Source organism: Alosa pseudoharengus, unplaced genomic scaffold (genome assembly GCF_046254945.1).
Source record: "Alosa pseudoharengus isolate Yale_2024_CS ecotype anadromous, Long Island Sound unplaced genomic scaffold, YU_APseudo_1.1 YU_APseudo_1.1_scf_7, whole genome shotgun sequence".
NCBI classification, from domain to species: domain Eukaryota; kingdom Metazoa; phylum Chordata; class Actinopteri; order Clupeiformes; family Clupeidae; genus Alosa; species Alosa pseudoharengus.
The window spans coordinates 20099689-20127035 of NW_027468859.1; the positions used below are offsets into that span (position 1 = coordinate 20099689).

Here is a 27347-nt window from a genome sequence, read left to right on the forward strand (position 1 = left end):
CTGCATGGGTTGTTCTCCCCTCCCAAGAAGAGTTAATTGGTTGGGTCCATATAGCCCGTCTTTCCTAAAAAGTTCTCAGATACCAGCCGGGCCGGCCCTACCATAGTGATAAGCGTCAGGGAGGATGGATGGCCAGGTAAAAAAGACGAAAAGTATTGGAGGGAAATGCTGCCAAATGTGCCATGCTTCCAATTTTAGACAAAGAGGACAGACATAAGTGGCAACTGGTAAATAGCCATGATTATAACGGCGTAATTGGGCTAATAACCTACTGGACGTTGTCAACCTATTTGCAAGTAATATATTAAATGAATTAAAATATTAGCATTTTGGTATCATCCAATATGGCTATTCATAGACTTTGCAAATATATGCAAATATCGATAACAAAACTCAAGCTTGATCTGTGTATGCAGTAGCCTATAGGGCTAAAAACAAAAGTAGCCTGAGCAGCAGATCAGCCAGTCCCCCGCTGAAAATGAGCCCGAAATTAACTATGACTATAGGGACAAGTAGAAAGGATAATAGAGTTAACCATATGAATTAAAGTTATTTTATGGAAGAAAGGACAGTAGGCTATGACAGCAGTAGGCTACATGATCAACATATATGGCTTGTTTGCTCAGAAGTGGTTGTAGTAAAGGAGCAAATCACCAAACAACAACATGATAGATGACCCATGCAGGGAAAAAAACATGTAAACAATTATACAGTAGTTCAATATGCCTCTTAGTGGAATTGTGGGATACATTTCAAATGCTATATTTCTTCCTTCCTGTTTTTGTTAACTTATCAACCTATCCTTGTGGAATAGTGGAATATTAGCCTATAATAAAAACTACAGGATAGTAAGAGCTGAAATGTTGCCTTATTTATCCAATTTCCACCACCACTAAAAAAAGTGGGCCGGTCTTGGGCCTGAAACTCCCGGGCTGAAAAGTGGCCCCACTCCGGCCCTGGGGTGGGGTTGTATAAAATTAATTTTACATGTGAAATCTATGAACTAATCATGTTTTGGTACTTGTTGTCTAGCAGATACCAGTGAGAATTGAGCGTGGATAATGCAATTTAGTGAGACAGTTAGAATCATATAGGCCTTTCAGCGTGATTTATTTTTGTGGAAAAAATGTGCTGGACTGGGCGGCGGTCATATGTTGTACCGCTCTGCGGTACATCTAGTTGACATCAGTTTTAATGTTGGAAGTCCAACCACACATTCTTACCTGTAGAGACCTAGGTCTATCTTTGGACCACAGAATCATTTCAGTGAATAGAACCATTCAATATTCTAATGAATGGGAAGCCAGATTCTTTAAATTAAGACAAAAAGGGTTACTTGGGGCAGGGAACAGTCCTTATGATAATTTACACCACCACATTTCAACGAGTAAATAGTTATGGGCAATGACCCAAATTAGTAGACAAGACAATAAGAGAGCAATAACAAGTAGTAAGCTCAATGGGATTTTATTGAGTCATCCTGAATGAGGAGGTCACAAATATTGAGGATGCATGATCTAGTGTATGCATCCAATTTTATGGACAACCATCACTGTAGAAAAAAAGAAAAAAAAAAAAAAAAAAAAAGTCACATAAAAAAGGCCATAGTAAAAATCCCATATGAGTGAGTCATGATTTTAAAATGTATATTAAAAAGGGAAGATAAAAAAAAGATGTACAGAGGAAAAAGGGATAATAATTCTCCAAGATTCATTTGGGAAAAGATGGTACCTGTCCAATGTATAGGCACTAAAAACACAGCAAATATATACATATATACAAGCAATGTTACAAAAAAAAAAGAAAAAAACAGTAGTAGCATTAGTAGTATCTCATCAGGTGTTCAACATGTAACATTCAGACGATTCCAAAATATTTACAAGCAGTGTTAAAATATCTGTAAAGGCACAATCATGCAAGATAAACGCCAACATACTATAATGGATGCTCTTTTTTACAGGTCTAAAAAAAATAAAGCTTCTAACATCCAAAAAGTGCTCTAATACATACTTGGAAAATGTCACAAAAACATAGTTAAACACATTTCTTTAAATAGAGGGCAATATAAAACTTAATCCGTTTAAAAAGCTACTGGCTGCGGGCCAAGCTATCGCCCCCCATTGGATGCACAGCGCTGGTGGGCATGGCCGTGGGCATGGTGCCGTGCCTGGTACTGGTAGAAGCCCAGACTGGTGTGGGCACACTCCAGCACCATCCCCTTCACCGCCTCCAGGTAGAGCTGGTGGCCCGAGTGCAGGTACAGCCAGATGAGACGGCCCAGCTGCGCAGGCGTAGAGTCCCCGTGCAGACTGTCTGCATAGCAACACACACAAGTATAAGTAACTCGTAAGGGAAATTTGGTCTCGGCATTTATCCCAATCCGTGAATTAGTGAAACACACTCAGCACACAGTGTACACACAGTGAGGTGAAGCACACGGCGCAGTGAGCTACCTGCAACAACAGCGGCAGTGAGGGGTTAGGTGCCTTGCTCAAGGGCACTTCAGCCGTGCCTACTGGTCGGGGTTTGAACCGGCAACCCTCCGGTTACAAGTCTGAAGTGCTAACCAGTAGGCCATGGCTGCCACACACACAGCTGCCACACACACACACATTCAAGTCAGTGTGGCTAAATGCTCCATTTTGTGTAAGGGCCATTGGGTTCATCTAATTTTACAAAAAAAAAAAAACTGAGTTGTTAAGCGTTCTAAGAATTTCTGTTATCTGTCATTTCTGTGTTTACGTGTGACTCTTCGGAATATTCATGATCACTCCAACTAGCGCTTAACCAACAATAACTAAAAACAATTAGCTGACCCACTACAGATAAAAATGCACATCTGTTCTCCTCTGAGAAAGACCGTCGACTCCAGCCAACAGTACAATGCAGTCTCTCAAACCTGCCCAGGAGGACGTCCACTCTGCAGGTGTTCTCCGTCTCCATTATGTCTGATTGGTGGCTAACAAGGACTGGCAAGGATAATCAGGACCGTTGAGACAACAGCAGTGAGCCACTTAAGTAATCAAGATTGATGGGGCAGCAGCAGACGGCATCCTTTACTTTGGAAATCCAACCCCAAACTATGAGTCATGTCAGGAGCAAATGGATTAAGCCAAGCTAGAAGCCAAAAAACACAGAGGACGGACGAATGCTAGAAAGCTACGTTTAACATTAGCCTTACGTTAGCCTACACAGGGAGTTCCATGCATCTGACCTACAGTAGTTAAATTACCTCAAGAATTACAGAGCCAAAAGCCATAGGACCCACCCATTAGAATGTTTACCTATTAGTCTTGATCTAAAACAGTCATCACAAAAGTTATGGAAGTAATCACTAATCTCAGTATGGAAGTTGACTTGAGCGACACATTGCAACCATGATCCATAATCAGGACATACCATAGGGATAATACCATATGCAAAACCAATGAAAGGACCACTTGATCAGTGCTAGATCACTAGAAGATCACTTTAGCCTGCAACCAGCCAGCCATTTCATAGTAGCTGACTCAGCACAGCGCATCACTGCCCCTAATGAATAATACAGCGTCAATGAGCAGCTTCAACATATCTGTTACCTTACAGCACTAGCTGCACGCTACCTCCCTTTAACAAACCACCCTGGCAAACACAGATGGGACCCAAGGATACAACTCTCCCTGTGTGAATGCAGCACAGTACAGCCATTGGTACAGAACACCAACTCCATGGGCTATTTTCAGGAGCTTTTTTTTGTTGAAGGAGCTAAATATGATGAATGAGCCCTGTGTTGAGGGTGTCTGATAAAGGGGTGGCCATTAAAGAGGGGAGGGTCAGAGAGTCAAGAAGGAAGCAAATCTGATAAATCCTAATCAGGCGTCTCACGCTGCGCTGACGGCCCGTCGTCTCGCCAGGGGACGAGTGATTAATGGCTTTTCAAGACTGCGGACACAGGAGGTGGTGGTTACCCGGCCCAGACGTGCAGACTCTGGAAGTGGACACCAGGCTCGCTCAGCGAGCTCCTGATCACAGGACACCGGTTTCATCACCCTCAGGGCAGACTGAACGGGAACAAAACTGCCTCACCTCAAAAATCAATCTTGCAGCACAAACCCAAATGCAAGATAGCATGAAAACAAGGACACGTTGGGCAATCCTAACGGCTCCCACACACAATTGCATGCGTTGCAGTGCTGGAGACGCATCCCGTCTACTTTACATGGGCTTACGTCATCCGTTGCCGAACTGAATTGTGGGTCCGTTGTGTTGCATTGCTCCCGTCGCTCCGGTTAGGAAGTTCAACTTTTTCTGCACTGACGAACGGCACCAGCCAATCAAATTACGGTTATACCTTAAGTCATTTGCATAGCTACCGCCAGGAACACCACCTGGCATGCGTCGATGGAATGCAACTGTGTGTGGGAGCCGTAATGGTGGTGAACACAGCTAAATACATACTGTAGATCCTCCATGGCCTTACATTGTCTTTGGATAGGGAAACCTGTTCTTCTGCCCGAGTGGCACACACTGCTGTTCACAAAGTAGCAAAGTTGCTGACTATCTGAAGAACATTAGAGCCCAACGCACAGTGTTTTACAGCATACACTGGCATTCCCCACAGCACCAAGGCCGAATCTGTATATTCTCTCCTCCTCCACAGCACCGCTGTCACATGAGGACAACTGAAAGTCTGTCTACTGTGCCTATGGGACTCTGCCTTTCGCCCGTGTCAGCATGAGCCGTCTCTGGCATCGCCACAGAGCCCTCTGGGATTACACGGACAGGAGGGAGGACATCACTCAACACTAATTAGCACCAGCCACCAAGACAACACTGGCGTTTCTGAACAATGGAACTGCTGTAATTTCATAAAAACCAAAGTGCCACAGAGGCCTCTGTGCCACTTTACTGCACAATGGTGACAACTCCAGAATTATTTATGTTTATGTAATTTAGCATGTTTTTGTCCAAAGCTACTTCCAAATATAACAATACAATAGTGCAAATGAACAGTAAACAGTTATAGAAAGTTGGTAGGGCTACATTAAGGATAGCAATGCTAACAATAATGTCAACCATACCCTTGGTGTCCTTATTTACTCAAAAGGAAAAAACAATCAAAACATCCAAAACAGAAGCACACCATGATCCTTACCCTGGGTGATCTTTGTATCGAACTCCAGCAGATAAAAGAGCTGGTCTGGGAGGAGCTGCCTGGCCCAGATGTTCTCTTCCAGGTAGAGCCAGTTGTGAATCAGCCTCTTCCTGCGCAAGAAGCCCTTCACGTGGTCCAGGTAGATAGTGTTCCCCGAGACCAGGTACAGCCTGAACGGAGGAGGAGGCAATGATGAGTAAAGGTAAACAGCTATTCTTTCACACAAACATACGGGTATTTCTGGGCGTTTAAGGTCGTTTTGAGATAATATAGTAAGGAACCAAAAATCTGATTGTTTGCACCTCCAAATGGGTGGTGACGTACGTACTGTATGACGCGAGTTTGTTTGAAAGAATACCAAGTCCTGAACTCAGATGGGTCTCCGGTTAAACTGGACTTGGGCTTAGACAAGAGGAAGGCTTTTTCACGTCTTAGAGACTGGACATAATACATTTTCCTCTGAGTGAGGAAAATTTGAAAAGATATATGTACACTCACAGTCTGTTCTTCGCATATTATCCAACATCAAAGATATAGAATTACAGACCTTGGGCCCCAATTTGAATGATGGGTAAAGTTATAGGTCTAACCAAAGCCAATTTAATAACTGGGCAATATAAATTTGAAGTTAAGAAACATTCCATTTAAACTAGAACTAGCTCTAGTTTCATAAGTAACCTGATGCTGCCTCCAAATCAATATTTCCTAGAATAACAACCCTCTTAAAAAAAAGGCACAAAAGCTACTCCTCATTCTCCTCGAAACACTCAAGGTTGCGCGTTTGAAGCCTGAGGAGCGTTAGGTGTGAAAGTGAGCAACTTCAAAGTCCTGCTAGGCGTGTGTCAGAGGGGCGACCAGTAGATTGACTTCAGAGCGACCCTTTCCAAAAGCTTCCTTTACACGCAAGAAAAAAAAGAACGGGCCGAGGCCTGCCTTGAACGCTGAGCTCATAAAAGTTTCAGGCAGCTTGATTGAGCATTTTCATAAAGCCGAGGAGAAAAACGGGAAAGGGTAGCCCAGCGTACTCGGGGCGCAACAATACAATGGAATAAAATAATTATGAACCAGACGGCTGCTCTTGATCATTTCTCTTCTCGTAAAGATAAGAGGGTTGCTGAACATCAAATCACACACACACACACACACACACACACACACTAAGATACATCAAAACAAACCAGACTATAAACTCCACCCTTTTCAACAACTGTCCCAATCTACCCACAAGAGAACACACACACACTTGGCTGCGAGTGTCCGACTCACTTGTAGTAGGGCAGCGTCTCGATCATCTTCCAGTTGACGTAGTTGGCGGCCGTCTCCTCCAGCACGCACACGCGGCTCATCTGCATCTTGGCCACATGCCAGAAACGCTCATGCTCCACCAGCGCCTCACGCATCTCCCGCCGCAGCAGCAGGTACACCCCCGCCAGGGTGTCCTCGTACACCTGCGCACACACACACAGCTCAATAGTACGCTTTCAAAGGCACTAGTTTGTACTTCATACCTACTGTAGGTCATTTGACATTTTGAAGGAGTGCTGTTGGCTTTGTGTCTTTGGTATACTGCCAAAGTTGTTCCCCCATGAGGAATAATTAAGTGTAGACGCACTCAAACTTTAGAATCACACCAACCGAACTCAAAACAAAACTCAACTGACATATTCGTATAACTACTAAACAAAAATGAACAAACAAAATAAATAAATAAAAAAAATAAAAAAAAATGCTAAAAAAGCTCAAACTTTATAATCACACACATCCGAACTCAAAACAAAACTCAACCGACATATATGTAAAGCTACTAAACACTATGAACGAACAAAATAAATAAATACAAACAAAAAAGCTAAAAAAAACAAAAATCCAGTGATAAAACTATGAAGCACAAGTAATGCCTCTCCCAACACAGCACTGCAATAGCTCACTCCACAGAAGCGCAGTAAACATGAGGCCCAAAGCATCATTAACTCCATCGCTACTCCCACAGAATAGCGCGTGGAACACGGCCTTGCCCGTGGGTGCCATAGACTGGCATAATAAACGAGGGCACGTGCGGTGCTAATTGAGTGGGACACGCACCGATATGCTCATAATCCATTTACACAGCCATTAGATGGGCAGCGCTCAGCCGCTCATTACCCAGCCGCAGCCATGACCTGCGAAATCAGCCGCAACAAGCTAATGAACCAAACGGCGCTTAACGTTGCCCGATTCACACTGGCATAATGTTTAAATGCCAAGAGAGGAGACCGCATAGGCGGATGCGCAGATGTGGTTCCGCGTGTGTGCCTGTGTGTGTGTGCCTGTGGATGCGGAAAGAGTCTCATCAGGGAATCCTGTCTAGTCAGTTCTTTGTTATGTCTTGTCCCTCCTTGTACTCTTTAGCCTGTTAACTCCATCCGTGTTTACATTTAGTCAAAGGCACAAGTCCAACACTACTGCACAAAATTCAACTCCAAAGGGACAGACAGACAATAATGCATTATTGAGGAGAGAAGGGGATGTCAATACCTTTTTGCGTTTCAGTCTCCCCCAGTCTCTGCCTAGGATCCACGCCACCAGTGACTTGCACATAGAGAAGTAGTTCTCCACAGTCTGGATTCCTGAGGGGTGGGGAGGGGGATCAGAGCAGCGTTTAAATGGGGAAACAGAGCGCATTTCATAACCATCAGACCATGTGCTGAAGCGTAATGACAAATTCCCCTTTGTAGCCGATCTGTTGAAACGTCCTTCCGAGAGTTTACTTAAACAACCGTATCAAATCAGGTTGTGAAGATTCTCAGAAACCCGTGGTGCAATATGAAGCAATAAAAGATGTGTGAACCAGGCAATCCCTGGAGGGGGCACCATTTTAAAGCAATTCAAATTATGGGCCTCCAGAGATGGTATGTATAATGGAGCCATTCTTAGCATGATGCAGATGTAATGAAACTGCAATCACGTGACATGTCTTGATTAAAATAAAAATGAAATAAGCAATCTGGAATTAGATATGAGATTCTTGTGAATGATATGGAAAAATATGGGGAAACAACAAATGCAGTCAGAACATTATGTAAAGTCATTCCTTGAGGGGGATCCAAATCAATCATAACAATAAAAGCAAAAACAAAACAATATTACAGTATTAGTTTCCTTCAAATGGTTGGATTGGGGTTCACAACAGGGCATTCAATTTTGGTTTAAAAAGAAAAAGAAAATAGATTCCCACAGGGACCCGGACCATTTCCTAATCCCACCTCATCTCCCTTTCCCACTCACTTCCTGTCAGTCACTTCACCATCCTATCTGAATAAACAATATCTATAAAAGAAAAAAAAAAAAAATTATATATATATAAAATAAATACTGCTGTGACTAACCAATCTAATCTAACCAAAAAGCGCCAATTCACCCTTCAGCATGGGCCTTTTGACCATTTGGCAGCAAATTATAATTAGTATCATCATCACCACTAGATTGGACTGTGCCCCAGTAGAGTGTTGGGTCCAGTGACCTCCCCTCCTACTCGTCCACTCACCGACGGTCTCGTCCCCGCCGGCCAGCTTGCCCCTCCAGTAGTCGCTGGTGATGCTGTGGAGCGAGGCCAGGTAGCGCACGTCGCACAGCGTCTCCCCCCAGGTGGACACCTTGCGCTTGCTGTGCTGCCGCCACTGCAGGTAGATGGAGCGGAGCTGCCGGTTGAACGGCGGCGGCTGCCGGAACAGCCAGTAGGTGAAGAGCCACTGGAAGCGGCACTGCATGTACTGCCCGTACAACGACTCCAGCTCCGAGTGGTCTAATGGAGGGGGGGGGGAAAGAGACCGCTCACACATTACCATGAGCAGTACAGGGAGGCTACACCGGGTCCGCAACTGCAGCGCTCCGTTTGCGGACGCAACTGCAGTGCTCCGTTTGCAGAGCGTAAAAAATATTTTTAGAAGACTGGTCTAATATTTTTTCCAGCTCCGAGTAGTCTGCTGGGAAGAGACCACTCACACAATACCATGGACATTATTCTTCTTCACTGTGGCTGCAGGAAGTGCTGGACACACACACACACCTTCTTGTAAAGAGACCTTGAGTTTCTAGAAAGGCGCTATATAAAACAAAATACCCAGTACAAAATATGACCGCCGCCCAGTCCAGCAAATTTTTTCCACAAAAATAAATCACGCTGAAAGGCCTATATGATTCTAACAGTCTCACTAAATTGCATTATCCACCCTCAATTCTCACTGGTATCTGCTAGACAACAAGTACCAAAACATGATTAGTTCATAGATTTCACATGTAAAATTCCATTTATACAACCCCACCCCCATCTTGCCTGTTCATAATTCTGAGAAATTCGTTTATGTTTATGTGTGTGGGTGTGTGTGTGTGCGTGCTTGTGTGTTTGCCTGCGTATGTGTGTTTGTGCATGTGCATGCATGCGTACATATGTCTACTGTGTGAGTATGTGTCATACGTATGATTACTGTGAATGTATGTGTGTGCGTGTGTATCTGTTTATGCACATGTGTGCACATGGAATGGGTTAACATGACCCCTGGAGGCAAACCTACGGAAAAAAGTGGTCATCCTAGGCCCTACGGTTCTCAAGATATTCACAGAAAACTGTGTCTGCCCTACCCTCCTTTCAGGGGGTCCAGTACAGCAGGGGGGCTACAGATCAAAACAAAAAACTATGGTTCCATGCTATCCATGTGGGGTTACATGCCCACCAAGTTTCATGTAGCCCGGTCTTTCAGTGTCGCGGGAATTCTTGTTGGTGTACGGTCACTAAATGTACACACAAATTATTTTATTGTAAGGCCCCCCATGAACGAAAGTTCACAAAACTTGGCATGCATTCGGAGGGTGTCAATGATCCTACACTTTCAATTTCATGCAGTTTTGACCATGTCAGCCAGAGATATTGTGATGAAAACACCTAATTTTTTGCTTTTTAATTTTTAACTAGGTGGCGCTATACATGAAATAAGTGGTAATGGGATGGGTTGACATGCCCCCTTAAGACCAACATACAAAAAAAAGGTGGACCTCCTAGGCCCTACGGTTCTCGAGATATTCACAAAAAAACTGTCTCCGGCCACCTACAGGCCAGTTGGTGTATAGTAACATAAATTAATTTATTGTGTGGCCCCCCATGAACGGAATTCCACGAAACTTGGCGTGCATTCAGAGGGTGTCAATGATCCTACACTTCCAATTTCGTGCAGTTTTGACTATGTTAGGTCACAGATACCTGCGATTACAACACTTCATTTTTACTTTTTTGTGTTTAACTAGGTGTGAGTGGTGAGTGAAATGAGTGGTTATGGAATGGGTTGACCCCTTGAGATCAACATACAAAAAAATGGTCCTCCTAAACCTTACGGTTCTCGAGATATTCACAGAAAACTGTGTCTGCCCTACCCTCCTTTCGGGGGGTGCAGTCCAGCGGGGGGGGGGGGGGGGCTACAGATCAAAACGAAAAACGATGGTTCCATGCTATCCATATGGGGTTACATGCCCACCAAGTTTCGTCTACCCCGGTCTTTCAGTGTCCCGGGAATCCTTGACGGAAATTTGGACATGGGGGGGGGGAAAAAAAAAAAAAAAAAAAAAAAAAAAACTTCGCTGCGTGGCGGTCATAATAAATGTGAATCACTTATCTAATGGCAAATGCCAGCCAACTGGGATAGCTTTATGTGGCAACTCCAAAAAGCAATGTGGAATACAGAAAATAAAGTGGCAGGAGTGAAGGAAGATGGATATAAAAAGGAATGGCTCAGAGAAAGTCTAGTTTTAAGGCACTTCTCATAGTGTAGACACCCTTGAGCTGTCGCATACAATGCCCCCCCCACCCCTTCTGCTGCTTATGCTCCTCATGAGACACAAACTGAAACTGACCACCCACAGTGTCCCAGCCCTCCGTGTCCCCCTGGTCTGACTTGTACTGCACTAAGCTGGTAACACAGTGGGAACCAGTCAGTTTCACTACATTTCCATGTTAATCAGAGGACCGACTACATATGCAGACAATAGTGTTGCACGGTGCACCGACACTACAAAAGTATCGCAATACCCTGAAATTAAAAATGTCACGATGCCTAATTTTATTAGTATCGATACTTTTGAGAATGACCCGTGTTCTTTTGAAGTAACATGCGTGTGCACAAGGCATGCTTCTAGCGCCTCCTCCCCTAACCTATGGCTGTGCGTCTTTTCTCCTAAGCGCAGCTGTCTTGCTATAAACAGCGAGACATGGCTGCTAGTTCAAGTGATGCTATGGTAACACATAATAATAGGCTAATATCAAGTTGATTTGCTCACTTGGTTCTCAAGTTTGTGTTGCTAACCTACCTAGGCTGTGGGATTTTGGTCATTTAGGCCTACTATTTGGGTTCAATGTAATTTAGAAATAGGCTAAGCAACCATGGCAAACTTTTACATCTGAAGAGAGATCCTTGCTAACTATCCTGCTAGCTCAGGTCATGTTTGACAATAGTGCTCTAAAATCATTAATGAACATTGCAAGACACTTATCAGTTCTATGATCCCAGAAAGATTTTCTTCGACTTTGTACATTTTTTTAACATTTATTTTATCTAATGACATACAAAACATAATTAATTGCATCCACATATCCTTATGCGCTATGTGCAACTTTTATTCACTAGACTAAAACCGTGAGACAAGGTCAATTACTCTCACGTATCTCTTTAAGTGACAGGCACTCAATTACACTTACACATCACCAATGTGCACACAATTAGACACACCACATTAAAGATATGCCTAAGTGTAATAGTTTAAAATAGTTTTAGAATAGTTTTCAAATTGCTAAATATATTTACTAATTATGCAGAATATATAAAATATGACATAAGCCATCATTTTCCATGTGTGTTTGTGTGGAGAGACTCAAGCAGAATCTGGCATGGCCACTGGTGTGAATGATCACACTACAGTATATTCAATATTACTGATGATGATAAGGTGGTGGGGCCCCCAAATCAAATACATTTTTTAAAAAGTATCGAAGTATCGAAATTGCAATTCTTGACTTGGTATCGGTATCGAAACATTAATTTTGGTATCGTGACAACACTAGCAGACAACACTGCAAAATTACACTAATGCTATAGCATGTTCAGAAACAGGTAATGCGGAGAAAATCCGTGAGAAATATTTGACAACTTTTATCTTTTATTTTAGTACAACTTAGCCACTGTGCCATTTAGTCACTCATATCCACCATGATGTGTGACAAGATACCAACCAATCTAATCTAATCAAAAAGTGCCAGTTCACCCCTCAGTGTTATTATTCCAGTCTGCACAATATCTATGGATTGATATCCATCTAGGTAACAAGCACCCACAGCAAAAGCCCAAGTCAATTAATTCTGCACCATCCTGCAACAGAAACGAATCTGCAGAGCATAACAGATTAATCTGAGGCTGTACTGCAGGTTCCATGACACGGCTGCATGATTCTATAGGAGTCAGCCAGTCAGATGGCCCACGGCGTTCAGAGAAAGACGACGTCCCATCTCAGAAAATGTGACATGAAATTATAACAAGGTGAATAAACAAAACTGAATTTAAACTTCGCTTAAAACTGCGGGTTGAATGACACGTAGGAAGTATGGTTCTGAATACAGAACTGCAATGCAAATTTCTCCTCAGTATTTTTTTGGAATCATGCCACTTGCCATGCTAAAAAATTGAGGAATTTATTTACGGTGAAGGGCCCCCATTTTACAGGGGGTCTAAAGTTCAGCTGGACAGCCACAGGGGGATCCAAGGCCTAATCCTCAGAGGAAATGGTCCTTGTGTCCAAAGCACGCCTCAGAATTCCTCCCCTCAAAGAGTCGCTGGGCGATCAAAACCACTTTGAAGTGGTTCAGTAGTGCAAAAAATTGGATAACCTTTTTTTTTTCCTTCAGAAGGCTACTGACATTTTTTTTGTCAAAGTTATAAAAAAAAATAAAAAAAAGCAAAAGGGACAAAGTTCACACAAGGCCTTCAAGCTGATGCCAACAAGCACAAGACAGAAAAGCCAACACATCAGTCTCTCAGACACCACAGATGCAACAACAAAAAAAGATGGAACAAGCTGAACTCTTTCACAGTGAGTTAGAAAACCATTCAATCCAATATTCTTTTCCTGTGATCACGAGTGGCATAGAACAGTATAAGTAAGTATATATACACTCTTGATCCTGTGAGGGAAATTTGGTCTCTGCATTTATCCCAATCCGTGAATTAGTGAAACACACTCAGCACACAGTGAGGTGAAGCACACACTAAGGCATAGTGAGCTGCCTGCAACAACAGCGGCGCTCAGGGAGCAGTGAGGGGTTAGGTGCCTTGCTCAAGGGCACTTCAGCCGTGCCTACTGGTCGGGGTTCGAACCGGCAACCCTCCGGTTACAAGTACGAAGCACTAACCAGTAGGACACGGCTGCCACCAACAGCAACAGGAAGAACAGGACTTAACTAGCAAATTAAAGATGGGTGTAAAAAGGGCATTTTACCAGAGCATCAATAACAACAAACATACAATTCACCTTCTTCAAAAGCTATAGGTATTTGCAGTCCGTGAAAAGGGCTCTTGAAGAAGCACTAAATCATTTCCCAGTAGTTAAAGGCCAAAACAAGTCAAGGAGTCTTACCATTTCTGCTGTGTTGGTTGAGAACGTGCTGAAACACCAATTCAACACTTCCATGATGTGCAACAGCCAGATTATACAACTCTTTCCATTCAAACCTGACAATGTCACCTTCATCAGACTTCTCTGAGAAAAGGGACACAGAAAAATTCACCTTCATACGTATTTTTATTACTGCCTCTGAAAGGAGGCCGTACTTGTCCTTAAAGGTCTATGCAAAAAGTTATGTAGGCTATACAAGTCACTAACAACTTGAAGAGGCCCTACTTGCCCTTTAAAAAGTCTAGTATGCAAGATGTTTTATGTACAAATTACCACCTCCTTGAGTAAATCAGTCAGATAAGTAGTAAACTATTTAGAACGTTGTATTTAAAAATCATGAATTGCCACAACGAAAATCAAAAGGCTTTGCAGCTGGCATACCCTTAACTTTGGTCTCCAGCACGTCTCGATCAACACCCCATAATGATTCAATTTCAATGCTGGGTAGTCTAACCGAGGGCAGAGGCACATTTTCTTCGAAGACAAGCCACTGAATCCAATACTTCTGTGGAGGGTTGGGGATCTCCGCGAACAGTTTCTCCTGGAGAGACCGGTTACAGTGAAGGTTTCTGAAGAGCGCTCTCCACATGAAGAGGAGACAGAAAGCGTTTTTGGCGGAGATTGAACATGTGGCTGTGGGTAATGTGACTTTGAAGGAGGCCTGTGAGGTGAGATAACAGACGACTTTGAACCAACACAACATCCAGAAATGACTAAACCGTGTGCTGTGGTAATGGTGCGCAACTGTGATGTACATACCTGGAAGTGTTTCGTCCATAACGAGTTGCAGGAACTTACTCGAAATAGCGACCTACAGGTGGTTCCAATCCTCAGCAAAGACATTGGGTCTAGCTCTCGTAAAATGAGAATGAGGACTTCATCGCACAGGTATATCAAATACGTGTCTGTAGTGCCACATAACTGTGTAATGTGTGTCTCGCACTTATTCTCAACCTCAACTGAGGTGGCGGACAACAGAGAAAATTGTTCCTGCAACTCGTTTTCCCAGCTCACATCAAGAAGCGCCATGATCGCCCACAGCCACGTGGAGACGAGATAGGAGACACTATTTAATTATTTGGGAAATACCATTCGATATTTGATGTGGGGAGTGTCACTCCCTCTTGCCTACCTGATAAACGGTACAGGTTTCTTCACTAAGAACCATACAGGACATTTCAATGTGGTGAAAGTGTCTAGGATGTCAGAAGTCCATGGAAGGTCTGCATATGGCCAGGTCAACCAATGCATTTATCACCAATGATTACAAATATTTCAAGCGAATTGTTTATTTGGAATAAAATAAATAAACTCTTTCACATTTGGCAGAATATTTAAACCAAATATCACTTAAGAACATTGAAAGGAGCTTGACATTTTTTTTAACATTTGTTGAGTTCAATCTGTTAGGCCTACATAAAGTGAACAATTCACTTTTGGATGGTGGCACACAATACAATATCCACACCACAGACAACAAATATGCACATAAAATAGGCAGACAAAAGCAGACAGAGGTGATAATATTTCTAAAAAAAAATTTAGGAACCTCACTGTTATAGAAAATGTATCGTTTTTATGACAGCACTGTGACAATGTGGACAGTCTCACTACTTCATTATTATTCACTTTCTTTTACTTTTGTATCTCTCCCAATTTCAATTACTTTTTAAACTATTTGTATTTTTAAAAGTCCTTTCCTATTTAACTGCACAACTCTCTTTCGCTGTCTCCTATAATGGGATTTCTGTGGGCCAAGATTCTTCGTCACATCATCATTGGCTAATTAAACTAATGCAGCTGTGTACACGAACAGGTGCAGCTCATCTAATGACCTTCTTACGCCAAACAACTTTGGCAAGATTTGGGAAAGATTCATGAAAGATTGGAGTCTTTTGAGTAAAGCTTGAATAGGGGTGCATTATGGCCTCCTTACACCAAACAACTTTGACAAGATTTGGGAAAGATTCTTGAAAGATTGTAGTATTTTGAGTAATGCTTGAATGGGGGGGGGGCATAAGTTAAAAGACTACAATCTTTCAAGAATCTTTCCCAAATCTTGTCAAAGTTGTTTGGTGTAAGGTGGCCATAAGCTAAGTTCCCTTTCGCTGTGTGTCTCTCCAGTCAACTCCTTGGTGAGAAGTAGGCCTAATGGCCCAAATTGTTTTTCTACTACTCTCTCGATTCACCTGTCCTTATTTTCATCCCACTATCCCTCCCATTTATTTGCATGCGCTTGTAATTCCTCGGAATTACATTCTCTAGGGTTTTTTTTTACCCACTTGAGCTGCATTTTTGCGATTGTGATTAATAATAATTTATGGGTTGATCATCAACGTTGACAAGATAAACTTTGGTAAGATAAACAAACAGTGATGTTTGATCTATTTTAAAAACTTGTTTGTCATGTATGTATGTGAAACCGTAACCTCAATTAAAACTGCAAGTTCCTTATCAGATCTGCAGTTTTACATTAGGTCTTTGGTTTTGAGATTTATGACCAAAATAATAAGATCACTCATAATTCTAACATCCTCAACTGCATTAAGGTTAGGAGACTCAGACATTCCCAACAGCACATTTGTCTCTGTATAAGCCAAATTGTTTTTGATTTATTCCTCTATGTCCAACACTTACAACGTGTCTCTCTAGTGCAAATGTCCCAAACTAGGATCCTATATTCCCCATACTTCACAGGTTCAGTAGAGCAGCAATGATGCAGAACACAGAACACAGAATGGCACATATTTCGGATGGGGAATAGAATAGTCCCTCATTACTTCAGCCTGGACAGTTTGTTTTCGTTGAAGGAACTACAAACTCTAAATCTTTGGTATTATTGAACCAATAACAAACTCTAACTACAGAAACTGTTATTCCAATGAATGTTGAATGTCCAAACGATCTTCACCTGTAATAGTTGGGGATATTGTAAAATGATTTGGGAAAACTGTGTTGCAACAACTTACTGCATTCAAATAACAAACTTTTCTTTCTTTTGGTGGTTAGGTTAGGATTTCTTTCTATCATTAAGCTATTCATCATGCAAAGTTCTGTTCACTAATCTTAAATTCACAAGGGAGTATACCTGTTAGTGAATGAAAATGTTAAGAAGATTGCTTTGTTATTTGAATAAAAATTGAAATGAGTTTTTGTTTTGTTTTGTTTATTTTTACCGATAAATACCAAAAATCACCACAGGGGTCACACAACTTTTTTCCAGCTATATTTCATACTTTATCATCACCATAGTTCTTGTGTATCACAGTAAATGAAAATTAATTTACAAAATCATAATGTTATTGACACATTTCACTTCTCTGATTCTTTCAATCTCTCAAACATAATTGTTTTAACAGTCATAATCTATTATATCTTTATTTCACTGTGATCCTGCAATCATAGATCCTGATTTTTAGTTTGGCTTACTTTTTCTTTTCATTATCAGAATAGTAGGCCTACTCATTAATAATTATGAGTATAATTTAAATGAGCTCATCATCCAGACCCTCTCTCTGTATCTGACATGTTTTAAACAAACTTATTTTTTCTGCAGTGCAATCAACTATCAACTATACAACAGTGACAAGAAAAACAGAACAGTAGGCTATATTGAAATAAAATAATAAAACATGTTCAAAATACAGCAAATTCAAATACTTGAGCAATGTACAGTTACTTTACAGCATAGAAATACAGTATTTTACAAAATTTCTTGAATATAATCATTGCTATGAGCTGTTGATACTAGTTTTGATTTGGGCAATTTGAAGTCCCTTTCTAAATAGCTTGTGCTAAGATGTAGGGTCTTTTTCAAAGCCTCACTGAAGCCTAATTGGCTGGCATCAATACATACTTACTGAGGGTATGTTAATTATTCCCTTTTGAATATAAATTAACTTGCAAACAAATATTTACTTCAAGTATTCTTATTTTAAAGTAAAGAAAATGTAGTTATGGTTTAAGTTATGTTTACAAATCAACTTGTACAAAGTTGCAATGTATACTTATGCAAAGAAATTAATGTGTTCTTTTTTTTTTCTTCACAAGTAGCGAAAAATGGTACATGTTTGATACATACCATGAATAGATATGCCTGAATTACACTATGCTTCCATTAGGTTGGTTTTATATTTCCAGTCGGCAATGTGACCCGTGCCTAATATGCTCAGGACGTACAGGTGGATCGACAGAAGATTGGATTTTGGATTCAAGCAACTACTAAGCCAGACAATTTACTTACATTCAGATACATAATGCTTCAAGCACATTGCATTACAGAGCCTAAACAAATCCCTAGCCAGTAAACGAATAAAACTCTTCATCAGATAACCCCCCAAGCAAGGGCTTTGGTAAGTTAGTCCATGTAATGATATACAGTATGTATAAAACATGATTGCTTTAAAATTGAAATGTTTTCAGTTTGAGGACAAAGGTATTTTATTTTTTCAGCAAGTCAGAAATTTCTAGAAATTCAACATTTAAACATCAAATCAAACACAGTAAATGTGTACGGATGAATGTAAAACACAATTTTTAAATCTTTTTTTGGATTTCTTTTTTTAAAATATTCAAATAATTAAAATGCCTAATACGCAAGCATAGAAGATAATACATAAAAAAATAAACAGAAAATTAAAAAAAAATCGAATTCTTGACAAGTGCATCAAAACTCATTTTTGAGTTTACAATCACCAATACTAACAGATGAATGCTCATCAAATGAAAGCCTCTAATCTCTCCACTGCCATTCCCTATATGAGAGGATGCAGAAGATGCATTTTATAACAAGGAAATATCCAACGATCAACTGTAATGCCAACCAATCAACCAACCAACAAGCCAAACTTTTTTTCTAGATTTGGAATATCGGCAGGCGGGTTGCAGGAATGTGGACAAGCAAGCACGTGTCGTAACAGTGATTTAGCCAGAAACGTGTGACAAACCCAATCAAAAATGAGGCGTGCCGACCGTCTTCCTCTCGTGGTGCGCTGTGAAAGGCACTGACTCTCTGCGGAGTCTGTATATTAGTTATTTATAAGTTAAAAACATACGACAATAAAACATACACATAGACATGAGATCTATGTAAACTCAGTGATGTCAGAGCTTTAAAACACACAAATACAATAAACATGTAAGGGGTTGTTTTTTGTTTGTTTTCGTGCTCATGTAACAAAAAAAAACAAAGAAGTTGGGGTGATATTTGAGCATTTGGGTGAACAATCAACATGGAATCCATCAAACACATATTGTCAAACAGTCAGGTGTGTCAAGGGAGAGGTGCTGAGCATTCTTTACACAATAAGCCTTCAGAATCAGGACATGAGAAAATTACAGAAATCATCACCGCTACCTTTTTTTCACAGTTTGTGATCACAGTGTACGTTTGCTTGTCTTGCTACTTGTTCTCCTTTCTTTCATATCTCCACAAGCATCGGCACTCCTTTCTTTTTTTCTCTTAATCATTCTCTTGCACTCTTTCAGTCTTTCTCTATGGTCAGTTGGATGGGGCAGGAAGTTGGATGATTGACTTGGGGGCGCAAACCCCAATGCCGATGCGCCTCCTTGTCCCCCGTAAGATTCAGGCGACTCGTATGCGCGGTTCCTCCTCGATCTCCTGTCCTAAGCTGGTATAAGTCACGGAGGGTTCCAGGGGGCCGGACGTGGGCGTGTCTATGACGGGGTTGCCGGCGTTACGGAACTGTTTGTAAACGCGTGGGTCCTGGGCGACGTACGTGGAGGAGGAGGCATAGAGGACAAGGCCGAGCACAATGATGAAGAACGACAGCAGATACAACCCTGAAAACTGGAGACAGAGAAAGAGAGAGAGAGAGAGAGAGATGCAAAATGAGTAAAAGAAAGAAAGTTACATAGCTGAATGTAATAGCCCACTCTCAGTCAGGCAACTTTTTTCCAGCACTGCACAGTATTACATCTCTAATATATTTCATAAAAATCCTTAAGAGTTGGTATTTGACCTACAAAATGCTTATGGGATGAGCAGTGAAGCACATTAAAGAGAGCGCTTATATACACATATGAAGGACAGGGACATATGCAGCCAGAGCTTCTCCTCCACAGCAGATGGAGAATGACAGGGAGGGTATTTCAGACTGGGAGAAAGCAATAACCAAAGCAATGGGTCTATAAAAAACCAATAACCACACGATTTGTATATATCCTGCTTAAGGACCTGAGAAAATGCACATTTATCAGCTGCCTCTGGAAGTCCACAAAAACCAGTGGTGTTTTTGAGACTGAGGAGAATTCATTTTCTTTCCCCCAATGTAAACCTCTACCCCCCCCCCCCCTCTCTCACACACACACTCACACACACACATACAGACTGAAGCCACATTAGAAGTTGAGCTTTTGTCAAACATCCAGAAAATATGCTCACTCCTATGGTAGGTTCTATTTCTGGGCAAGCATCTATATTAAGACCCATTAAGGTCGAGTTGCCTTCTCTGAGGGATGCTACTGAGAGATGTTCCAAAATGGAAATCCCTCCAGACTAAATTCCAATGCCATTTCTTCCCCATTATCTGCTATTGAAATGAATGAATGAGGCCAGCTAGCCAAATCATGCTTTTTCTCCGAGACATGTCCACCAGAGGGGGAAAAGAATCAATACAAGAGCTTCTTCCTATTCAGTAAGGGAATACACATATTGTATAGTCAACAAATACATCATTATTTTATTAGCTTCAGATCTATAAATAAAATTATATCCTTGATGCTATGCATACCAATTACTTATGCTCCACATATGCTTCATACATATCCAAGAACCATCACTAACACTGTCCACATGCATTTAAAGTTAATGTAAAGGAAAGGGTGAGTCATAGTTAGGCCTACTGGTTAGCGCTTCGGACTTGTAACCAGAGGGTTGCCGGTTCGAACCCCGACCAGTAGGAACGGCTGAAGTGCCCTTGAGCAAGGCACCAACCCCTCACTGCTCCCCGAGCACCGCTGTTGTAGCAGGCAGCTCACTGAGCCGGGATTAGTGTGTGCTTCACCTCACTGTGTGTTCACTGTGTGTTTCACTAATTCACGAATTGGGATAAATGCAGACCAAATTTCCCTACTCATACATATACATTATATGTATACAGAATGTATTAATTAATATTAACATATACTGTATTATGGTTCAAAAGGTACAGAATAAGCCCAAAGGCTGAAGATGTTCACGCTCAAAACTCAACCTATTATGTTTGGGGATTGAAAGGTTGTTCAACCTGCCTTGTTGTTGGGGGAATAGGATATTTCTGTTTCGATTCCCAGTTTGTTATAACAAGCACTCTTAACACAGGTGCTAATATGCGCTATGATAAGAAATAGCAAGATAAGGTGTTAAAATTTAATGACTTAGTCGCCACTTGAATGGTTCGTAACTCTTTGAAAGTCACTTCTGAGTGGGTGTTTTGCTTAAATCTTACTCATCTTTGTTATATAATGCCCTAGGTGTGAAACAATGAGGACTTCGGAACACGCTTTAAAGCTCCAGGATTCCAGGGAGCTGCGACAATTACGACGCGGCTGTCTTGGGGTAAAAACAGGCTTCGCTTTTTTCTCTTGCCTAAAATATAAACATGGCCTACGTGTATTTTTAGCTGGTTTCTTGAGGACACACAGCTCCAAAGTATTCAGTTGCTCCAAAGTGCTCGCAAAAAAAAAATACAAACATTCTGTCAAACTTGTGTATTAAGAGAACGTTATAAGATTGCTTAGTAAAAGAGTCATAGAATCATTTTGTCTTCAAATGGATTTGCGCTGAATGAGACAATCCAAATGAACCCCACAAACTACAAGCAACATAGCAATAAGTGTAAACTAGCTCCTTGTCGAAATGTAGAAGTGGCAAGCCACATCACCACACTTCATTATCTATTACCATGTGTGGCTTTAGGACCTTAAGACCAAAGAAGTGTCGCCTGGAGCGGGAAATGGGTCAAAGCATCTTTCCTTACAGCTGTTCACAGACTTGCTCCCATTTCTCTTTTTCTCTCTCTCACAAAGGACTGCTATAGATCTACATACATCTGTTGAGGGACCTCCTCTTGACGCAGAGGCACAAAAAAACTGGGCACGACATTAGGGTGAACAACGTCTTGGATCCTCCACCACGTGTGGTTGTCTGAGAAGGCAAGGCCTTTGCTCTGCTCTGGTCCAGGACGTAGGTTTGCATATGGACCATATGATCATGTCCCTACCAATATTTTGGGATGACAAAATTGTCCCTACCAATATTTTAGCAAACTCGTTCGTATTATTTTTGTTGTGTTGTATTCATTTAAGTCGCATTAATTCAAACGTGCCTTATATAAAGTGTACATCCCAAGGACAACCAGTTTATGTCCATACCAAAGCTGAGACTAAACCTACGCCCTTGGGTCTGGTCCCTCTGTCTGTGATACAAGGGGGAGATCGTTCCCTTCTGTGGATCATACAATTAATGTGGAGTTCGCCCAGTGAGGTGGAGCGTTAGCGCCCGGCCTTGTCCACAGTGGCTAGCTAAATGGAGAAGCTCATCACTACTGTTGGTCTTGTGAGAGGGAGAGAGGTAGCCAGAGCTACACGCTCCACCACACATCACAAGTCTGAGCCCCCCTAGTGAGGGAGGAGAGAGAGGGAGGGAGAGAGAGAGGGAGAAGAGGAGGAGGAGACATGACAGGGAAGTAGAGAGACGAGTGAAAACAGGCAGGAAAGACAGAGTGAGAAAGAGAGAGAGAGAGAGAGAAGAGGAGGAGGAGAAATAACAGGGGAGCGGAGAAACGAATGAAAGCACAGGCAGGAGAGAGAGAGAGATAGGGAAGGAGAGAGAGAGATAGGAAAGGAGAGAGAGATAGGGAAGGAGAGAGAAGGTAGATAATGAGAGACTAGTGTGAGGAAACACGCCAAGAGAAGAGACAACAAGAGGAAACCTTGAAACGACGTGACAAACGTTAGAAAGAGGGAAAAGCATCTAGGAGAAAGACCAAACCATAAGAGAGAAAAGAGAGTTTGTGTGTGTTTGTGTGTGTGTGTGTGTATGTTTGTGTGTGTGTGTGTATGTGTGTGTGTGTGTGTGTGTTTGTGTGTGTGTGTGTGTGTGTGTGTGTGTGTGTGTGTGTGTGTGTGTATGTTTGTGTGTGTGTGTGTGTGTGTTTGTGTGTGTGTGTGTGTGTGTGTGTGTTTGTGTGTGTGTGTGTGTTTGTGTGTGTGTGTGCGTGTATGTTTGTGTGTGTGTGTGTGTGTGTGTGTGTGTGTGTGTGTGTGTGTGTGTGTGTGTGTGCTTTTGCCCTAGGGCACTTGGTCACAGCCCATAAGCACTTCTCTCTATCCAGGAGGCAGAGTGTAAGTGTCTGTGATGTTTGAAATGAGTGAGGATAAGAAATATCACCAACGGCGAAAAAACATACACAACTTCTCCCAGTAACTCCTATGAGAGGTCACAGAAGGGCCAGGCCATGTAGTGGGAATAGACAAAGTAACAGAAAAGTAGGAGAGTAGAAAGAAGGTGGAAGTACTCAAAAGTAAAACTCAAACTTAACTCCTCATAGAACAAGAACAATCCACATTCATGTTTGGCCAAAGGTTTTATTTGAATTAATTCATACAATCACATGGACGCAATGCAAGCTGTACCCAGACATCAGTGTACCCAATCTACTTTACGAATTACAAAAACATCACTCTGAGTCTGCTGCATGTGCCAGGCTCCTTCTATTTACCCCTGAAATACACACATCAGGATTCTGGTCATCACAGAAATCCGAGCGTGACTCAAAATAACAAGCTATCAAAATAACAGTCACGCACATACTCAATAACACAGCAGTCTCTGTAAGCCCATTGCTGCCATTCTTGTTATTAAAAAATGTAGGGAGCTCAAAGTGAAAATCAGTACAAAAAACTAAAAGACGAGGCAGGTGGAAACTATGGTGGCCACAGCATCTCATCTGAAATCACACAATTAAGTCCCATTGTCAAGAAATAGCCATTGATAGCAACACAACAGGCGAGAGGCTCTATCTGTGGCCATGGCACGTCATGTTGCCACATCTTGCCTGCAGGGTTTCAATTTAGCCCTGGCTAAAAGGAAATGCCCTCGGGAGCACGATCAATACAGACGGCAGGGATTGAATTAGGCAGATGGCTCCAGTGGCGGACCGTCAGGGCCTTCAAAGCCTTCTCTGAAGGCCTAACTATTTTCAAACGAATGAAAAATAATAGTGTCTTTAATAACATTGTACTTTAGCATTTATTATTTGCTTCTGCTTCTCCTTCCCCGATCGTTCTTGACTACGGATATCCCACCGCTGTCCGATATGTGATTTGATTGGCAGATTGTGTGAACAAATAGTGAGGGGGTGCGATACATTTTTATCCAATCGCACGTCTTCTCTTGTTAAGTCCCGCATCAGGCCTTCACAAGGAATCACTGCGTTTTCGGTACCTAAGCAACCATTAGAAATCATATGTTTGGATTCGGCTTGATTGATGGCTACATCTGACTGATTAGCCAATCAAATCGACCTGTTATGGCGAGGTAGGCAGGTCTGACTGCAGCTGGGCCTGCAATGTTCCAAAAGAATAGAGTGGTGAAGTCCCGCCCCTTCCGTTTGCCTCCATGGGACCTATCTTAAAAAAAAATTGAACGGCAGTCTATGGCGAAAAAGAAATTATTTTCTGGTCCCGGTTGACTTGTGCCTTGAATTACCCATATGATGTTTGTCAATTTTAAAGACAATTTTTCATGTAAAGACATTTGCAGTTTGTTTCGTAACTATTGAATTACAACATTGTGAAAGATCGTAATTCCAACGACTACAAACCCATCAGTCGCGCTAGTGACGTTAGCTCATTCACAGCCACACTAGATTGTACAAGCATACCAGCAACAGGTCTTAATTGGGCTGTCCTTGCCGAAGAAAATACCATGAGTCAGAGGATTAAACACATCAGGTAAGTTGTATTCGTCCATAGACTGTACATTACATTCTGTTAAGTGACATAGCAGGCAGCAAGATGCAACCGTTAACTAGCATAACAGCTCTTATCGTTTCATTACGTTGGTGACGTACATCGTTCGAGACGAGAGATGTACTCCACTGAGTGGATTCGCACAAAACCAACATAACTTTTGAAGTCTATCGAACAACAGTCCTTTCTTGACGTGAAAAATGATCTTTTAAATTCACACACATCATATGTGAAATTTGTGGCACAATTCAAACTGGACCAAAAAATAATTGTTATCTCTCCATTAACTCCCGTTCATAATTTTTTGAAAGAAAGGTCCCATTGACCGGAAGTAGAAGGGGCGGGACTTCACCACTCTATACCCGGAACCGTTCATCACGAATTTTGACGCTGTCTGTTTTACGTGATGAACTTCGTGAGCAACTTCTGTCAGTCAGACAGACAAATTTCACTGGAAAAGTACATGTCACACTGACATGACTGGTTATAGTTATGAACAGTAAATTGACCGTTTTTGTTTAAAAAATATATATTGATACGCCTTCATTAAGCAAAATAATATAGGCTAATGTAACGTTACAGTGTCAGCTGGACTACATGTTAGCAAGATGCACATAACGTCAGCTAGCTCTGTAGCTGGTAACCTATGCAGGAATTGGTTAGTTTTGTTTCATGTTTATTTGATAACATAGACTTGTAGTACTATAGATGCTTGTTATCTGGCCCTTTTCTATATAAAAACTGTTTTTGTGCTGCTTGCAGGCTGCAGTGTCTGCTTGGTTACTCTACTGTATGCTAGCTTGAGGAGTTGGTGGCTTTGGTGAAGATGTCTGGATCGACATCTATGTGAAAACTGTCATTTGTCTTTGGTTCCCTGCCCTGCTAGTTTAGTCTGACTTTTTATCTCTCTCAGTTTTGTGGAAATTATTGGTGAAATCAGACCATCAGACCAGGCTATCAGACATTCTAAAATAGCCAACAAGCAGTAGCAGCATAGGGCAATACACATAGATATACGGCAATACATCTGGTGACTTTTATGTTTATTAATAGCATGGTGGTGTGCTGTGACATTTTTTTTTAATATAATTTTCTGTTGAGACATTTTCTCATAGTGTAGGCCTACCGCGAAACTAGCCTACTGTAGTTTCACGACTTTCACGTGAGTAATCAGAGCAGTGGTACCTAGCAGTTGCACTGTAACGTTAACGTTAGATCTACAAATAGGAGAGCCACAGTCTGAAGCAAGTTTGCTGATGTCAGATTAAACTACTTAATGGTTTTGACACATCATTGTAGACCGGTTGCAGTGCTATATGTGCGTGCGAGTCATCATGAACATAAATTGGGCAACCGATAGCCTAAATATTTTAAAGTAGTCTGCACAAACCCATACTTGAGTACACTTGGTGTTCACTTTCAATATGACATGGATTAAATTGCACGTCTTTACTGGCAGCAGCAGACAGCAGTTTATAATGTACTTGTGAATATGGGTGGTAAATAAATAGCCTAGCAGCCTACTTTGCTGCTGAGGGTGATCTGTTAACCAATAAGCAATCGGAGCATTAATTGTTTGTGTAACGAAGATTCTAGTGCTACAAACTCGCGTAAGAGAGAGAAAACTATTTCCCCCACCATGAAATGCTGGGAAATTGCACACATTTTAACGCTGAAATGTAAAAAAAAAAAATCTCCGCCGTAACGCCCCCCTATTATTATTTTTGTCAAAAAATAGTCATCATTGAAGGCCTAACCACTGAACGCACGGTCCGCCACTGGATGGCTCAGATGTCAAGACGCTTATTAACACGTGGCGTAACGAGTCACCGGACCAGATTTGCTTTCCTTATTGTCAGTCTCTTTCCTTCTCTCTCCCTTCCCTTCTCTCATTCCCCCTGTCTCTGTATCTCTCTTTCTCTCTACTTCCCTCTCTTTCTCTCTTTCTACTCCCCCCTCTCTCTTTCACTCTCTTCCTCTTTCTCTGGCAATGCAGGCAGGGAAGATGAGAGGAGAAAGGCAATAGTCATCACCAGAGGGGAATATATTCTGCTTAAGCCACACTGTGTCATCTTACTAATTTACATTTATCAACTGCTGCAGTACCCCGCAAACTAGGATGGAATGGAGGCCATTTGAAGCCAAGGGGGGAGCAACAGGCCCACTGCTCTGATAGTACATAACCCAAGAGAAAACCACCATGTGAGGCTCCACTGTTCAACAGCCATGTGGGTAGCACTGGAGCTTCACACACCAGCAGAATCACACCATTTGTGCTGTGAGCAACATTATTCCAATGCCTAATGTTATTGGATGTGGTGGTTTATATCCTTCCAGCTCTAGAGGAGGTATTCATACCGGCCCTTATTTATGAGACACAGGAGGCAGGTTGTGGGAACTTTGGCACAACTTTGGCACAACTTTGTGGCAATTTTAGCATGATGATTAAGCCTACCTATTAAAGCTTTTTTAACCTTTTTTTGAAGAGTGCCTTGGACTATCCATACTTATACATATATTTTTTCTACCAAAGAGCACCTTCACATTTACT

At 41.7% G+C, this 27347-nt stretch overlaps 2 protein-coding genes across 2 annotated transcripts in view; both read right to left on the bottom strand.

Annotated features, from left to right (window-relative positions):
* Positions 1 to 1631: 1631 nt before the first annotated feature.
* Positions 1632 to 14851, bottom strand: LOC143110173 (uncharacterized). The gene is made up of 8 exons (XM_076273039.1): positions 14582 to 14851; positions 14204 to 14483; positions 13784 to 13906; positions 8658 to 8915; positions 7649 to 7740; positions 6401 to 6582; positions 5135 to 5304; positions 1632 to 2313 (listed from the first exon to the last, which is right to left on the bottom strand). The coding sequence occupies exons 1-8, from the start codon at positions 14849 to 14851 to the stop codon at positions 2108 to 2110; spliced, it is 1581 nt and encodes a 526-aa protein (XP_076129154.1). The 3' UTR covers positions 1632 to 2107.
* A 1986-nt stretch (positions 14852 to 16837) lies between these two features.
* slc35f1 (solute carrier family 35 member F1) overlaps positions 16838 to 27347 on the bottom strand; it is a 103617-nt gene continuing 93107 nt past the window's right edge. Inside the window, exon 8 of the mRNA XM_076272943.1 lies at positions 16838 to 19631. Coding sequence (XP_076129058.1) covers positions 19407 to 19631 — 225 coding nt within the window. The 3' untranslated portion in view covers positions 16838 to 19406. The remainder of the gene's footprint in view (positions 19632 to 27347) is intronic.